The sequence below is a fragment of the Scyliorhinus torazame genome, chromosome 28, assembly GCF_047496885.1.
Source record: "Scyliorhinus torazame isolate Kashiwa2021f chromosome 28, sScyTor2.1, whole genome shotgun sequence".
Taxonomy (NCBI): domain Eukaryota; kingdom Metazoa; phylum Chordata; class Chondrichthyes; order Carcharhiniformes; family Scyliorhinidae; genus Scyliorhinus; species Scyliorhinus torazame.
This window is the reverse complement of record NC_092734.1, coordinates 2,129,844-2,143,964: the sequence shown is the minus strand read 5'-3', so window position 1 is coordinate 2,143,964 and position 14,121 is coordinate 2,129,844. Positions and strand designations below refer to the sequence as shown.

The following is a 14,121-nucleotide window of genomic DNA, read 5'->3' as shown; positions in this document are numbered from 1 at the left end:
TCTCTCTCTGTATGCTCTCTGTCTGCTCTTTCTTCCTTGCCTTCTTTGTATTTGCATTTTCTCGCTCTGACTGCTCTTTATCTCTTTCTGTCTGCTCTCTCTCTGCTCTATCTCTGTTTGCTCTCTCACATTCTGTCTACTCTCTCGCTCTCTCTTTCTGTCCTCTCTCTCTCTTTCTGTCCTCTCTCTGTCTGGTCTCTCTCTCTGTCTGCTCTCTCTATCTGCCCTTCCTCTCTCTGTTTGCTCTCTCTCTGCCTGCTCTCTCCTGCCTGCTGTCTCTTTCAGTCTGCTGTCTCTCTCTGCCAGCTCTCTCTATGTGCTCGCTCTCTCTCCCTCTCTCTCTCACTCACACTCTGTTAGCTCCTATCGGGCTTGCTCTCTCTGTCTACTATCTCTCCCTGTCTGCGATCTCTGTCTCTGTCTGCTCTCTCTCCCTCTCTGTCTGCTCTCACTCTCTGCTCCCTTTCTCTCCGCTCCCTTTCATTCTCTCGTGCTCTTTCTGTCTGCTCGCTCCATCTCTGTCTACTCTCTGTTTTCTCTTGCGCTCTCTCTCTGTCAGCTCTCTTCCCCTCTCTGTCTGCTCTCTCTCTATCTACTCTTTCTTTCTCCGTCTGCTGTCTCAATCTCTGATCTCTCTCTGCTCTCTCTCTCCCTGTCTGCTCACTCTCGATCTGCTCTTTCTCTATCTGCTCTCTCTCAATCTGCTCTCTGTCTCTATCTCTGTCTGCTCTCTCTCTGTTTGCATTCTCTATCTCTCTGCTCTCTCTTTCTGCCTGCTATATCTCTTTCTGCTTTCTCCCTCTGTCTGCATTCTCTCTCTCTGTCAGCTCTCTCTGTCTGTTCTCCCTCATTCTCTCTTTCAGCTCTGTGTGCTTTCTCTCTATCTGCTTTCTCTCTTTCTGTCTGCTTTCTCAGTTGCTTTATCTCGCTCCCGCTGTCTGCTCTCTCTCTCTCTGTCTGCTCTTTCTTTGTCTGCTTTCTCTCTGTGAGCTCTCTCGCTCTCGGTCTGCTCTCCCTCACTCTCTCTTTGTCTATGCTCTCTCTCTCTGTCTGCTCTTTCTCTGTCTGCTCTCTCTGCTAGTCTGCTCTCTCTCTGTCTGCTCTCACTCCATCTTCCTCCTCGCTTTATGTTTGTCTGCTCTCTCACTCTCTCTCTCTCTCTGCCCTCTCTCTCTCTCTCTGCCTCCCTCCCTATGGGTCTGCTCTCTATGTGTCTGCTCTCTCTCTTTCTCCCTCTATCTGTTAGTTCTCTCTCCGTCTACTCTCTCTCCCTCGCTCTCTCTATGTCTGCTCTCTCTTTCTGTCTGCTTGCTTTCTCTCTGCCTGCTCTCTCTTTCTCTGTGTCTTCTCTCCCTCTCTCTCTGGGTCTGTTCTATTTTGCTCTCTTTCTCTGTCTGCTCTCTCTCTCATATATGGTCTGTCTCTCTCTCTGTCTGCCTTCTCTCTCTTGCTGTCTTCTCTCTATTTCCCTATGTGTGCTCTCTCTGTCTGCTCTTTCTGTCTGCTCTCTGTCTGCTGCCTCTCTCTACCGCTCACTCTCTCTGTCGCTCTCTCTCTCTGTCTTCTCTCTCGTTCGCTCTCTGTCTGCTCTCTCGTTCTCTGTGCTCTCTTTTTGCCCTCCCCTAGGGGCATTTCACAGTAACTTCATTTGAAGCCTACTTGTGACAATAAGCGATTTTTATTTTTCATTTTCATGCATTCGCTTGCGTTCTCTCGCTGCCTTCTCTCTCCATCTGTCTTATCCCTCTCTCTGTCTGCTATCTCTGTCTGCTCTCTCACTCTCTCTGTCTGTTCCTTCTGTCTACTCTTTCTCTTTCTCTGTCACTATTTGTTTGCTCTCCATTTCTCTCTCTCTGACTGTTCTCTTTCTCTTTCTGCTCTCTCCCTCCCTGCTGTTCCCTCTCTGTCTGCTATCTCTGTCTGCTCTCGCTCTCTCTGTCTACTCTCTGTTTCTCTCTATCTGCTCTCTCTGTCTTCTCTCTCTCACTCTCTGCTCTTCCCCCTCTCTCTCTCTCTCCCTCCGTCTGCTCTCCCTCGCTCTGTCTACTCTCTCTGTCTGCTCTTCCTGCCTGCTGTCTCAGTTTGCTCTCTCTCCCCCTGTCTGCTCTCTCTGTCTGCTCTCTCTGTCTGCTCTCTCTCTCATTCTCTGCTCTTCCCCCCTCTCTCTCTCTCCTTTTGCTCTCTCTCGTTACGTCTACTCTCTCTGTCTGTTCTCTCTGTCTGCTCTCTCTCTCTCTCTCTGCTCTCCCCCCCTCTCTCCATCTGCTCTCTCTCGCTTTGCCTACTCTCTCTGTCTGCTCTCTCTGTCTGCTCTCTCTGTCTGCTCTATCTTTCTCTCTGTCTGCTCTCTCTCTCTTTGCTTGCTCTCTGTTTCTGTCTGTCTGCTCTCTCTGTCTGCTCTCTCCCCCCCTCTCTTCATCTGCTCTCTCTTGCTTTGCCTACTCTCTCTGTCTGCTCTCTCTGTCTGCTCTCTCTGTCTGCTCTATCTTTCTCTCTGTCTGCTCTCTCTCTCTCTTTGCTTGCTCTCTGTTTCTGTCTGTCTGCTCTCTCTGTCTGCTCTCTCTGCCTGCTCTCTGTTTTTCTCTGTCTGCTCTCTCTGTCTGCTCCCTCTCGCACTGTCTGCTCTTCCCCCTCTCTGCTCTCTCTGTCAGCTCTCTCTGTCTGCTCCCTCTCGCTCTGTCTGCTCTCTCTGTCTGCTCTCTCTCTCACTGTCTGCTCTTACCCCCTCTCTGCTCTCTCTGTCAGCTCTCTCTGTCTGCTCGCTCTCACTCTATCTGCTCTCTCTGTCTGCTCTCTCTCTCACTCTCTGCTCTTCCCCTCTCTTTCTCTCTCTCTCTCTCTCTGTCGGCGCTCTCTCACTGTGTATGCTCAGTTTTGTGTGTCTGCTGCCCCGTTCTGAGCTAGAAGACTCATGCACTTTTCCTTTCTGTCCTTTAGTCCCATTTCTATCAATGTGTGAAAATTGAAATATTATTTTTCAGGAGAGTGACTTGTTCTCCAGTACCGGCAAATGATCATTGAAGGGGTTGGTAGATGTGAACTCTGCTGGTCCCTGCAAGCCTCCATGTCTGCTCACAACTCCTGACTTCCATCAGCATAACTGAGCGCCATATGGATCATCTTGTGAAGTTCCTCTGTCTTTGACCAAAGTCTGTCTCTCTCTCACTGTCGCATTCTTAGAATCATGTTCTTGGAAGCATTATTTTCCTCAGTCCCTTTACCTGCCAGTATCAAGAACTGTGACCTTGAATCATCACCACCATTTCTCCACTCGCTCCTGTTTCTCGTGATGTGAAACTGATTGGAATGGGTGATTAGACAGTTCAACTCCCTCTACACTGTCCCCATCAAACTCTCCCAGGACAGGTACAGCAGGGGTTAGATACAGAGTAAAGCTCCCTCTACACTGTCCCCATCAAACACTCCCAGGACAGGTACAGCAGGGGTTAGATACAGAGTAAAGCTCCCTCTACACTGTCCCCATCAAACACTCCCAGGACAGGTACAGCAGGGGTTAGATACAGAGTAAAGCTCCCTCTACACTGTCCCCATCAAACACTCCCAGGACAGGTACAGCAGGGGTTAGATACAGAGTAAAGCTCCCTCTACACTGTCCCCATCAAACTCTCCCAGGACAGGTACAGCAGGGGTTAGATACAGAGTAAAGCCCCGTCTACACTGACCCATCAAACACTCCCAGGACAGGTACATAGAACATAGATCATAGAACGATACAGCGCAGTACAGGCCCTTCGACCCAAGATGTTGCACCGACATGGGAAGTCAAAAAACAAAAGCCATCTAACCTACACTATGCCATTATCATCCCTATGTTTATCCAATAAACTTTTAAATGCCCTCAATGTTGGCGAGTTCACTACTGTTGCAGGTAGGGCATTCCACGGCCTCACCACTCTTTGCGTAAAGAACCTACCTCTGACCTCTGTCCTATATCTATTACCACTCAGTTTAAGGCTATGTCCCCTCGTGCTAGCCATTTCCATCCGTGGGAGAAGGCTCTCACTGTCCACCCTATTTAACCCTCTGATCATTTTGTATGACTCTATTAAGTCTCCTCTTAACCTTCTTCTCTCTAACGAAAACAACCTCAAGTCCATCAGCCTTTCCTCATAAGATTTTCCCTCCATACCAGGCAACATCCTGGTAAATCTCTTCTGCACCCGTTCCAAAGCTTCCACGTCCTTCCTATAATGAGGTGACCAGAACTGTACGCAATACTCCAAATGCGGCCGTACCAGAGTTTTGTACAGCTGCAACATGACCTCATGACTCCGGAACTCAATCCCTCTACCAATAAAGGCCAACACACCATAGGCCTTCTTCACAACCCTTTCAACCTGGGTGGCAACTTTCAGGGATCTATGTACATGGACACCGAGATCCCTCTGCTCATCCACACTTCCAAGAATTTTGCCATTAGCCAAATATTCCGCATTCCTGTTATTCCTTCCAAAGTGAATCACCTCACACTTCTCTACATTAAACTCCATTTGCCACCTCTCAGCCCAGTTCTGCAGCTTATCTATGTCCCTCTGTAACCTGCTACATCCTTCCGCACTGTCGACAACACCACCGACTTTAGTGTCGTCTGCAAATTTACTCACCCACCCTTCTGCGCCCTCCTCTAGGTCATTGATAAAAATGACAAACAGCAACGGCCCCAGAACAGATCCTTGTGGTACTCCACTTGTGACTGTACTCCATTCTGAACATTTCCCATCAACCACCACCCTCTGTCTTCTTTCAGCTAGCCAATTTCTGATCCACATCTCTAAATCACCCTCAATCCCCAGCCTCCGTATTTTTTGCAATAGCCTACCGTGGGGAACCTTATCAAACGCTTTACTGAAATCCATATACACCACATCAACTGCTCTACCCTCGTCTACCTGTTCAGTCACCTTCTCAAAGAACTCGATAAGGTTTGTGAGGCATGACCTACCCTTCACAAAGCCATGCTGACTATCCCTAATCATATTATTCCTATCTAGATGATTATAAATCTTGTCTCTTATAATCCCCTCCAAGACTTTACCCACAACAGATGTGAGGCTCACCGGTCTATAGTTGCCGGGGTTGTCTCTACTCCCCTTCTTGAACAAAGGGACCACATTTGCTACCCGCCAGTCCTCTGGCACTATTCCTGTCGCCAATGATGACATAAAAATCAAAGCCAAAGGCTCAGGAATCTCTTCCCTAGCTTCCCAGAGAATCCTAGGATAAATCCCATCAGGCCCCGGGGATTTATCTATTTTCAGCCTGTCCAGAATTGCCAACACCTCTTCCCTACGTACCTCAATGCCATCTATTCTAATAGCCTGGGTCTCAGCATTCTCCTCCACAACATTCTCTTTTTCCTGAGTGAATACTGACAAAAAATATTCATTTAGTATCTCGCCTATCTCTTCAGACTCCACACACAACTTCCCATCCCTGTCCTTGACTGGCCCTACTCTTACCCTAGTCATTCTTTTATTCCTGACATACCTAGAGAAAGCTTTTGGGTTTTCCTTGATTCTACCTGCCAAATACTTCTCATGTCCCCTCCTTGCTCGTCTTAGCTCTCTCTTTAGATCCTACCCCGCTACCTTGTAACTATCAAGCGCCCCAACTGAAACTTCACACCTCATCTTCACATAGGCTTCCTTCTTCCTCTTAACAAGAGATTCCACTTCTTTGGTAAACCATGGTTCCCTAGCCCGACGCCTTCCTCCCTGCCTGACCGGTACGTACTTATCAAGAACACGCAGTAGCTGTTCCTTGAACAAGCTCCACATATCCAGTGTGCTCAACACTTACAGTCTACTTCTCCAACCTACCCCTCCCAAGCCATGTCTAATGGCATCATAATTGCCCTTCCCCCAGCTATAACTCTTGCCCTGCGGGGTATACTTATCCCTTTCCATCACTAACGTAAATGTCACCGAATTGTGGTCACTGTCCCCAAAGTGCTCACCTACCTCCAAATCTAACGCCTGGCCTGGTTCATTACCCAAAACCAAATCCAATGTGGCCTCGCCTCTTGTTGGCCTATCAACATATTGTGTCAGGAAACCCTCCTGCACACATTGTACAAAAAACGACCCATCTAATGTACTCGAACTATATCTTTTCCAGTCAATATTTGGAAAGTTAAAGTCTCCCATAATAACTACCCTGTTACTTTCGCTCTTATCCAGAATCATCTTCGCCATCCTTTCCTCTACATCCCTAGAACTATTAGGAGGCCTATAGAAAACTCCCAACAGGGTGACCTCTCCTTTCCTGTTTCTAACCTCAGCCCATACTACCTCGGAAGAAGAGTACCCATCTAGCATCCTCTCCGCCACCGTAATACTGTTCTTGACTAGCAGCGCCACACCTCCCCCTCTTTTGCCTCCTTCTCTGAGCTTACTAAAACACCTAAACCCCGGAACCTGCAACAACCATTCCTGTCCCTGCTCTATCCATGTCTCCGAAATGGCCACAACATCGAAGTCCCAGGTACCAACCCATGCTGCCAGTTCCCCTACCTTATTTCGTATACTCCTGGCATTGAAGTAGACACACTTCAAACCACCTACCTGAACACTGGCCCCCTCCTGCGAAGTCAAATCTGTGCTCCTGACCTCTATACTCTCAATCTCCCGTACCCTAAAACTACAATCCAGGTTCCCATGCCCCTGCTGCATTAGTTTAAACCCCCCCAAAGAGCACTAACAAATTTCCCCCCCAGGATATTTGTGCCCCTCAGGTTCAGATGTAGACCATCCTGCCTGTAGAGGTCCCACCTTCCCCAGAAAGAGCCCCAGTTATCCAGAAATCTGAATCCCTCCCGCCTGCCCCATCCCTGTATCCACGTGTTTAATTGCTCTCTCTCCCTATTCCTCATCTCATTATCACGTGGCACAGGCAACAACCCAGAGATAACAACTCTGTTTGTTCTCTTTCTGAGCTTCCATCCTAGCTCCCTGAAAGCCTGCCTGACATCCTTGTCCCCTTTCCGACCTATGTCGTTAGTGCCAATGTGGACCACGACTTGGGGCTGCTCCCCCTCCCCCTTAAGGATCCGGAAAACACGATCCGAGACATCATGTACCCTTGCACCTGGGAGGCAACATACCAAACGTGAGTCTCTCTCGCTCCCACAAAATCTCCTATCTGTGCCCCTGACTATCGAGTCCCCAATTACTAATGCTCTGCTCTTCTCCCCCCTTCCCTTCTGAGCAACAGGGACAGACTCCGTGCCAGTGGCCCGTACCCCATGGTTTACCCCGTCGTCCCCACAAGTATCCAAAGTAAATTTGCAGACGATACTAAAGTCGGTGGTGTTGTCGATAGTGTGGAAGGATGTAGCAGGTTACAGAGGGATATAGATAAGCTGCAGAGCTGGGCCGAGAGGTGGCAAATGGAGTTTAATGTAGAGAAGTGTGAGGTGATTCCCTTTGGAAGGAATAACAGGAATGCGGAATATTTGGCTAATGGTAAAGTTCTTGAAAGTGTGGATGAGCAGAGGGATCTAGGAGTCCATGTACATAGATCCCTGAAAGTTGCCACCCAGGTTGATAGGGTTGTGAAGAAGGCCTATGGAGTGTTGGCCTTTATTGGTAGAGGGATTGAGTTCCGGAGTCGGGAGGTCATGTTGCAGCTGTACAGAACTCTGGTACGGCCGCATTTGGAGTATTGCGTACAGTTCTGGTCACCGCATTATAGGAAGGACGTGGAGGCTTTGGAGCGGGTGCAGAGGAGATTTACCAGGATGTTGCCTGGTATGGAGGGAAAATCTTATGAGGAAAGGCTGATGGACTTGAGGTTGTTTTCGTTGGAGAGAAGAAGGTTAAGAGGAGACTTAATAGAGGCATACAAAATGATCAGGGGGTTGGATAGGGTGGACAGTGAGAGCCTTCTCCCGTGGATGGATATGGCTGGCACGAGGGGACATAACTTTAAACTGAGGGGTAATAGATATAGGACAGAGGTCAGAGGTAGGTTCTTTACGCAAAGAGTAGTGAGGCCGTGGAATGCCCTACCTGCTACAGTAGTGAACTCGCCAACATTGAGGGCATTTAAAAGTTTATTGGATAAACATATGGATGATAATGGCATAGTGTAGGTTAGATGGCTTTTGTTTCGGTGCAACATCGTGGGCTGAAGGGCCTGTACTGCGCTGTATTGTTCTATGTTCTATGTTCTAAACACTCCCAGGACAGGTACAGCAGGGGTTAGATACAGAGTAAAGCTCCCTCTACACTGTCCCCATCAAACTCTCCCAGGACAGGTACAGCACGGGGTTAGATACAGAGTAAAGTTCCCTCGACACGGTCCCCATCAAACACTCCCAGAACAGGTACAGCACGGGGTTAGATACAGAGTAAAGCTCCCTCTACACTGTCCCCATCAAACACTCCAAGGGCAGGTACAGCACGGGGTTAGATACAGAGTAAAGCTCCCTCTACACTGTCCCCATCAAACACTCCCAGGACAGGTACAGCAGGGGTTAGATACAGAGTAAAGCTCCCTCTACACTGTCCCCATCAAACACTCCCAGGACAGGTACAGCAGGGGTTAGATACAGAGTAAAGCTCCCTCTACACTGTCCCCATCAAACACTCCCAGGACAGGTACAGCAGGGGTTAGATACAGAGTAAAGCTCCCTCTACACTGTCCCCATCAAACATTCCCAGGACAGGTACAGCACGGGGTTAGATACAGAGTAAAGCTCCCTCTACGCTGTCCACATCAAACACCCCCAGGCCAGGGACAGCACGGGGTTAGATACAGAGCAAAGCTCCCTCTATGCTGTCCACATCAAACATTCCCAGGACAGGTACAGCACGGGGTTAGATACAGAGTAAAGCTCCCTCTACACTGTCCCCATCAAACATTCCCAAGGCAGATATTTGAAGATCTTCCTTTCCTTGATTACACTGCTCACCTGCCCACACCCCCAGGGCCCTGATGTACTGCTGATACTGACTGTGGACTCAGTGAATCCAATATCTGAGCTGAACTTGATCTTTTCCCCAAGTGTAAAAGTCTTCTGATAAGGAACAAAAATTCACAATTCTGATCTGTTTATCTCATCTTTCGTAATACATTTAATGAACTCCTTTTCAATGTGTGTATTTAATTGGTGGCTTCTCTGACTGTAATTTGCGTCTGAGCTGAGTAAAGCCGAGACTTTCAACCCACCAATCACTCATTGTGTTTGGAGCCCAAGGATGTGGAAAATGGGAATGAATTGTTGACGGAAAGGAGAGGTTGTCCACTGAGGGTAGGAATCATTGTGACTGTCGAGCTGACTGAAACTGTGGACTGAATATTAAAGAAAAGTTACATTCCAGAGATGAAAACACAAGCCAGCCGAAAGCCACATGCACACGTGTGCACACACAAATGGACACACAAAACACTCTCGGTGGCACAGGTATTTACACACATGCATACGTAGAAATGCAAATGCACACGAACGTGCATGAACATTTACATGCACAAATGTACACTCATAAATACATGATTGGAAAGTTATGGTCACACTTTGTTTCTGTCTGTTTCTATTCGCAGAGAGTGAGGATATTTACCAGAGGCAGATCATGTCAATAACCTGCATCACCATCGGACTCACTGTGGTTGGGATGCTCTGTGTGGTTCTGTACTTCAAAACAAAGTAAGGTTGATCCCTTTGAATCAATAGAACGTAAACATTTTCTCCAATTCCCTTGGACTGGGTTGCCAGGTAGCCTCATTCCTCATTATGCCACTCATTTCTTAGTTTGTTTCCTTACTGGATAATTTGGTGTTACCTGTGCCTCAGCAAGGAACACTTCCCTCAGTCAGGACCTTTAGGCAGCACAGTAGCACAGTGGTTAGCACTGTTGCTTCACAGCGGCAGGGTTCCAGGTTCAATTCCCGGCTTGGGTCACTGTCAGTACGTTCTCTCCGTGTCTGTGTGCGTTTCCTCCGGGTGCTCTGATTTTCCCACAAGTCCCGAAAGACGTGCTGTTAGGTGAATTGGACATTCTGAATTCTCCCTCTGTGCACCCGAACAGGCGCCGGAATGTGGCGACTAGGGCTTTAAACAGTAACTTCGCTGCAGTGTTAATGGAAGTCTACTTGTGACACTAATAAGGATTATTATTTTATTTAGGTTTGAGTCCCACACCAGAAATTTGAGCATAGTTCTAATCTGACATTTCCAGTGCAGCTAAGAGGGAGTGCTACACTGTCAGAGGGTCAGTACTGAGGGAGTACAGCACTGTCAGAGGGTCAGTACTGAGGGAGTACAGCACTGTCAGAGGGTCAGTACTGAGGGAGTGCCGCACTGTCAGAGGGTCAGTGCTGAGGGAGTGCCGCACTGTCAGAGGGTCAGTACTGAGGGAGTGCTGCACTGTCAGAGGGTCAGTACTGAGGGAGTGCTGCACTGTCAGTGGGTCAGTACTGAGGGAGTGCTGCACTGTCAGAGGGTCAGTACTGAGGGAGTGCCGCACTGTCAGAGGGTCAGTACTGAGGGAGTGCTGCACTGTCAGAGGGTCAGTACTGAGGGAGTGCCGCACTGTCAGAGGGTCAGTACTGAGGGAGTGCTGCACTGTCAGAGTGTCAGTGCTGAGGGAGCACCACACTATCAGAGGGTCAGTACTGAGGGAGCGCAGCACTCTCGGAGGGTCAGTACTGAGGGAGTGCTGCACTGTCAGAGTGTCAGTGCTGAGGGAGCACCACACTATCAGAGGGTCAGTACTGAGGGAGCGCAGCACTCTCGGAGGGTCAATACTGAGGGAGTGCCGCACTGTCAGAGAGTCAGTACTGAGGGAGTACTGCACTGTCAGAGGGTCAGTACTGAGGGAGCGCTGCACTGTCAGAGGGTCAGGACTGAGGAAGTGCCGCACTGTCAGAGGGTCAGTACTGAGGGAGTGCTGCACTGTCAGAGGGTCAATACTGAGGGAGTGCTGCACTGTCAGAGGGTCAGTACTGAGGGAGTGCTGCACTGTCAGAGGGTCAGTACTGAGGGAGTGCCGCACTGTCAGAGGGTCAGTACTGAGGGAGTGCTGCACTGTCAGAGGGTCAGTACTGAGGGAGCGCTGCAACGTTGAAGATGCATGATTTGGATGACCAAGGCCCCATCAGCGCTCCTTATTCTCCTCGCTGGCCTGGCCAACATTTATCCCCATTATCACCGGAATAAAATATTTGGTCATTATTGTCTTGCTGTTTGGGGGAAACTTGCTGTGGGGAAATTGGCTGCTATATTTTGCTTTACAGCAGTGACTACACTTCCAATAAAAACATTTTATTGCAAACGTTTTGCAATGTCCTCATTCTCACTGAGAATTTCATTGTCCCTTCACTATTTTCCTCTGCAACATGTTGTCTTCATCAGTGAGTTTATTTTTGAGATTTTCTTGTACTCAGAGTTGCATTCTTGTCATTTCAATGATCTGTTGTCGCCTGCCAAAGGTTTTTCCAAAATCTTAATTTGTCTCATGAACTTCACTCTGAAGAAGCAATACAGGACTCTAATTTTGCCGGTAAACCAAACTGTTAATGGAGTGACCATGTTGACTCCCATGAAACATCTCACAAAGGTTCAGGGGATTTTCTGAGGATTATAATGTTTGCTGACTTCAGCAATTCTTTCTGCTCAGGAACTAATTGATTAGTCAGTACTGAGGGAGTGCTGCACTGTCAGATGGTCAGTGCTGAGGGAGTGCTGCACTGTCAGAGGGTCAGTGTTGAGTGAGTGCTGCACTGTCAGAGGGTCAGTGCTGAGGGAGTGCTGCACTGTCAGAGGGTCAGTGCTGAGGGAGTGCTGTACTGTCAGAGGGTCAGTACTGAGGGAGTGCCGCACTATCAGATGGTCAGTGCTGAGGGAGTGCTGCACTGTCAGAGGGTCAGTGTTGAGTGAGTGCTGCACTGTCAGAGGGTCAGTGCTGAGGGAGTGCTGCACTGTCAGAGGGTCAGTGCTGAGGGAGTGCCGCACTGTCAGAGGGTCAGTGCTGAGGGAGTGCCGCACTGTCAGAGGGTCAGTACTGAGGGAGTGCTGCACTGTCAGAGGGTCAGTACTGAGGGAGTGCTGCACTGTCAGAGGGTCAGTGTTGAGTGAGTGCTGCACTGTCAGAGGGTCAGTACTGAGAGAGTGCCGCACTGTCAGAGGGTCAGTACTGAGGGAGTGCTGCACTGTCAGAGGGTCAGTACTGAGGGAGTGCTGCACTGTCAGAGGGTCAGTGTTGAGGGAGTGCTGCACTGTCAGAGGGTCAGTACTGAGGGAGTGCTGCACTGTCAGAGGGTCAGTGTTGAGTGAGTGCTGCACTGTCAGAGGGTCAGTACTGAGGGAGTGCTGCACTGTCAGAGGGTCAGTACTGAGGGAGTGCCGCACTGTCAGAGGGTCAGTACTGAGGGAGTGCTGCACTGTCAGAGGGCCAGTGTTGAGTGAGTGCTGCACTGTCAGAGGGTCAGTACTGAGGGAGCGCTGCACTGTCAGAGGGTCAGTGTTGAGTGAGTGCTGCACTGTCAGAGGGTCAGTGCTGAGGGAGTGCCGCACTGTCAGAGGGTCAGTGCTGAGGGAGTGCCGCACTGTCAGAGGGTCAGTACTGAGGGAGTGCTGCACTGTCAGAGGGTCAGTACTGAGGGAGTGCTGCACTGTCAGAGGGTCAGTGTTGAGTGAGTGCTGCACTGTCAGAGGGTCAGTACTGAGAGAGTGCCGCACTGTCAGAGGGTCAGTACTGAGGGAGTGCTGCACTGTCAGAGGGTCAGTACTGAGGGAGTGCTGCACTGTCAGATTGTCAGTGTTGAGTGAGTGCTGCACTGTCAGAGGGTCGGTACTGAGGGAGTGCTGCACTGTCAGAGAGTCAGTACTGAGGGAGTGCTGCACTGTCAGAGGGTCAGTACTGAGGGAGTGCTGCACTGTCAGAGGGTCAGTACTGAGGGAGTGCCGCACTGTCAGAGGGTCAGTACTGAGGGAGTGCTGCACTGTCAGAGGGCCAGTGTTGAGTGAGTGCTGCACTGTCAGAGGGTCAGTACTGAGGGAGTGCTGCACTGTCAGAGGGTCAGTGCTGAGGGAGTGCTGCACTGTCAGAGGGTCAGTGCTGAGGGAGTGCCGCACTGTCAGAGGGTCAGTGCTGAGGGAGTGCCGCACTGTCAGAGGGTCAGTACTGAGGGAGTGCTGCACTGTCAGAGGGTCAGTGTTGAGTGAGTGCTGCACTGTCAGAGGGTCAGTACTGAGAGAGTGCCGCACTGTCAGAGGGTCAGTACTGAGGGAGTGCTGCACTGTCAGAGGGTCAGTACTGAGGGAGTGCTGCACTGTCAGATTGTCAGTGTTGAGTGAGTGCTGCACTGTCAGAGGGTCGGTACTGAGGGAGTGCTGCACTGTCAGAGAGTCAGTACTGAGGGAGTGCTGCACTGTCAGAGGGTCAGTACTGAGGGAGTGCTGCACTGTCAGAGGGTCAGTGTTGAGTGAGTGCTGCACTGTCAGAGGGTCAGTACTGAGAGAGTGCCGCACTGTCAGAGGGTCAGTACTGAGGGAGTGCTGCACTGTCAGAGGGTCAGTACTGAGGGAGTGCTGCACTGTCAGAGGGTCAGTACTGAGGGAGTGCTGCACTGTCAGATTGTCAGTGTTGAGTGAGTGCTGCACTGTCAGAGGGTCGGTACTGAGGGAGTGCTGCACTGTCAGAGAGTCAGTACTGAGGGAGTGCTGCACTGTCAGAGGGTCAGTACTGAGGTAGTGCTGCACTGTCAGAGGGTCAGTACTGAGGGAGTGCCGCACTGTCAGAGGGTCAGTGTTGAGTGAGTGCTGCACTGTCAGAGGGTCAGTACTGAGAGAGTGCCGCACTGTCAGAGGGTCAGTACTGAGGGAGTGCTGCACTGTCAGAGGGTCAGTACTGAGGGAGTGCTGCACTGTCAGATGGTCAGTGTTGAGTGAGTGCTGCACTGTCAAAGGGTCGGTACTGAGGGAGTGCTGCACTGTCAGAGAGTCAGTACCGAGTGAGTGCTGCACTGTCAGAGGGTCGGTACTGAGGGAGTGCTGCACTGTCAGAGGGTCGGTACTGAGGGAGTGCTGCACTGTCAGTGGGTCAGTACTGAGTGAGTGCTGCACTGTCAGAGGGTCAGTGCTGAGGGAGTGCCTTGCTG

General features: G+C 50.0%; 1 protein-coding gene across 1 annotated transcript in view; it reads left to right on the top strand.

Annotated features, from left to right (window-relative positions):
- The window catches only part of LOC140403473 (pro-neuregulin-3, membrane-bound isoform-like), a 439,024-nt gene that overhangs the window by 386,398 nt on the left and 38,505 nt on the right, over positions 1-14,121 (top strand). The window contains exon 5 of the mRNA XM_072491373.1: positions 9,565-9,667. Coding sequence (XP_072347474.1) covers positions 9,565-9,667 — 103 coding nt within the window. The remainder of the gene's footprint in view (positions 1-9,564; positions 9,668-14,121) is intronic.